We start from the raw sequence: 2,320 nt of genomic DNA, 5'->3' as shown, positions 1-2,320 counted from the left end.
TGTCCTGGAACTCACTCTGTAGCCCAGGCTGGCCTCGAACTCAGAAATCCGCCTGCCTCTGCCTCCGGAGTGCTGGGATTAAAGGTGTGTGCCACCACGCCCGGCTCCAGTTCTTATTTCTACAGAATAAAAAGGTTCTAGTGGTGGGGTAGTACATGCCCGTAATCCCAGCACTTGGGAGGCAGAGGTAGGAGAATCAGAAGTCTGAGTCCAGGTGTGTGTGTGTGTTAGTATTTTCCCTCACTGCCCCCTCTCTTTCTCTCTTTCCTTTACTTTGTAGGGGTCAACTCCAGGGCTTCGTGAATATTAGGAGTGTTCATTGAGCTCCACTCCAGCCCTCTGAAGTGTACCATTAGCTCAGTAACAAGAGAGAAGCCTTCAGTTAAAGAACAAGATGATAAAGATGGGAAGATCTAGGATTGGAGAATGTTGAATAGCAGCAGTAACCTTCAGTTTCCAAATGGGGTCATAGAATAGGATAAAACTATGAAATGGGAGAAACGGAAAGGAGGCCCATGGAGAAGGCTCCTCCCTTCCTCGTTTTCTTCACTAGCACAGGGAGCAGAGAGACCCTGATTGCACTCACTAGTCAACCTCAGCCCTGTGTCCTTGTGGTGGGACGTAGGCATCTTCTCTCAGGTGTGGTCCAGTTGGTCCTTTGACAAGAATATTTTAGTGTGGTGAACCTAACATTTTATTGTAGTGTTTGAAGTCTTTTCTGGCTTTGTTTTCTTCCCTCAGGAGAGTTGCTGGAGGCTATCAAGCGTGACTTTGGGTCTTTTGAGAAGTTTAAGGACAAGCTGACAGCCGTGTCTGTGGGAGTCCAAGGTTCAGGCTGGGGCTGGCTTGGNGCTATCAAGCGTGACTTTGGGTCTTTTGAGAAGTTTAAGGACAAGCTGACAGCCGTGTCTGTGGGAGTCCAAGGTTCAGGCTGGGGCTGGCTTGGTTTCAATAAGGAGCAAGGTCGCTTACAGATTGCTGCCTGCTCTAATCAGGACCCATTGCAAGGAACTACAGGTGAGCGAGCTTTAAAACTCTTAATCTTCCCATCATTTCAGTGACATGGCTTCCTAGAGAGGATTGAGCTGGAAATGAGCTAAGTTAGCAGAATTAAAGCTGGGACCAGAACTCAGGACCTCAGTCCTGCTTCCTGCATGGCTTCAGTGTGTGACACTCTCAGCTTAGCAAATGCTTTCTCGTTCCCTGGGTCTGATTGAACTGGTTGTCCTTTATGTCACTGAAGACTGAGGGAAGTGGAGAGCCACCATGTGTAGCAGTTGGCTGTGGCTTCCATCTCTGCGGTGACATCTCAAACATTAGTTCCTGCCCCTCTTCTCACCTCTACTGTGTCACTCGTTCTTCATGTACACTCAGATTTCGAGGAGCGAGATGCCACCGAGTCTGTTAAAGCCATGGTGAACTTGTGTACAGTGAGTTCCTCAGTCAGGCCTGCTTCTCGGGTTCCCAGCGAGAGGTGTGGCTTGCACAGTCCTTCCTTCCACATACAGAAAGCTACTGGAGTGAAAAGTCACGCAAAGTATTGCTACTTTATTAGTAATGACTTGTGTTCCTCACAACTACCTAGATAAAGTGCTGGAGATGTTTTCATAGGAAGGCTTGAGAAGTGTGTTTGCGACTGAGTCTTGCTTTGTGGCTCAGGACGGTCTGGCCTGTCCCGTATTCTTCTGCCTGAGCCTCCATGTGCTGGGGCACAGACCTATGCTACCATCACTGACTTGACGACTTACTTGTTGTTTTTTAATGTATGGAACTAAATTCTTCATTTATAGCATTTAATTTCTGAAGGTAGTGTTCATTTCTTTGGTTCTGTTTAATTCTTGTTAACCAGTTCTTTTTAGTGACTTATTGATGTTTATTCCAGAAAACTGAAAGTACCCTTGGAGAATAGAACCGGGTTCTTAGCCTCCTGCCCTCCAACCCTCTGGAATGGCAGCTCGGGCCTTAGCTGTCCCCTCTCGCTTGTGCCTGCCTGAGACTGGGGGGAAGACTGGGCTTCAGCACTGGGCACTACGATTGCTGTTTTAGCAGCAGGGATTAAGCTTCTGTCGTTTAACTTGACCTTTCAGGGGCTCTTTCAGATTATTTATTATATTTTTTCCAAAATAAAAACTTTACATGTTTTTGCAGGGATATGCAAATTTTCAGTTATCTAAGAAGCAAGTGAATGATGTTGTATTAAGGAGTAATTTTTCCCTCTTTCTGATAGGCCTTATTCCGCTGCTGGGGATTGACGTGTGGGAGCACGCTTACTACCTTCAGTATAAAAACGTCAGACCTGACTATCTGAAAGCTATTTGGA

At 46.6% G+C, this 2,320-nt stretch overlaps 1 protein-coding gene across 1 annotated transcript in view; it reads left to right on the top strand.

The window, feature by feature from the left end:
• Positions 1-2,320, top strand: part of Sod2 (superoxide dismutase 2) — a 24,967-nt gene that overhangs the window by 4,866 nt on the left and 17,781 nt on the right. The window contains exons 4-6 of the mRNA XM_029471384.1: positions 742-770; positions 867-1,017; positions 2,228-2,319. Coding sequence (XP_029327244.1) covers positions 742-770; positions 867-1,017; positions 2,228-2,319 — 272 coding nt within the window. The remainder of the gene's footprint in view (positions 1-741; positions 771-866; positions 1,018-2,227; position 2,320) is intronic.

Source organism: Mus caroli, chromosome 17 (genome assembly GCF_900094665.2).
Source record: "Mus caroli chromosome 17, CAROLI_EIJ_v1.1, whole genome shotgun sequence".
In the NCBI taxonomy this organism is placed as follows: domain Eukaryota; kingdom Metazoa; phylum Chordata; class Mammalia; order Rodentia; family Muridae; genus Mus; species Mus caroli.
Note: the sequence above shows the minus strand (reverse complement) of the source record. Positions and strands in the feature narration are given on the sequence as shown.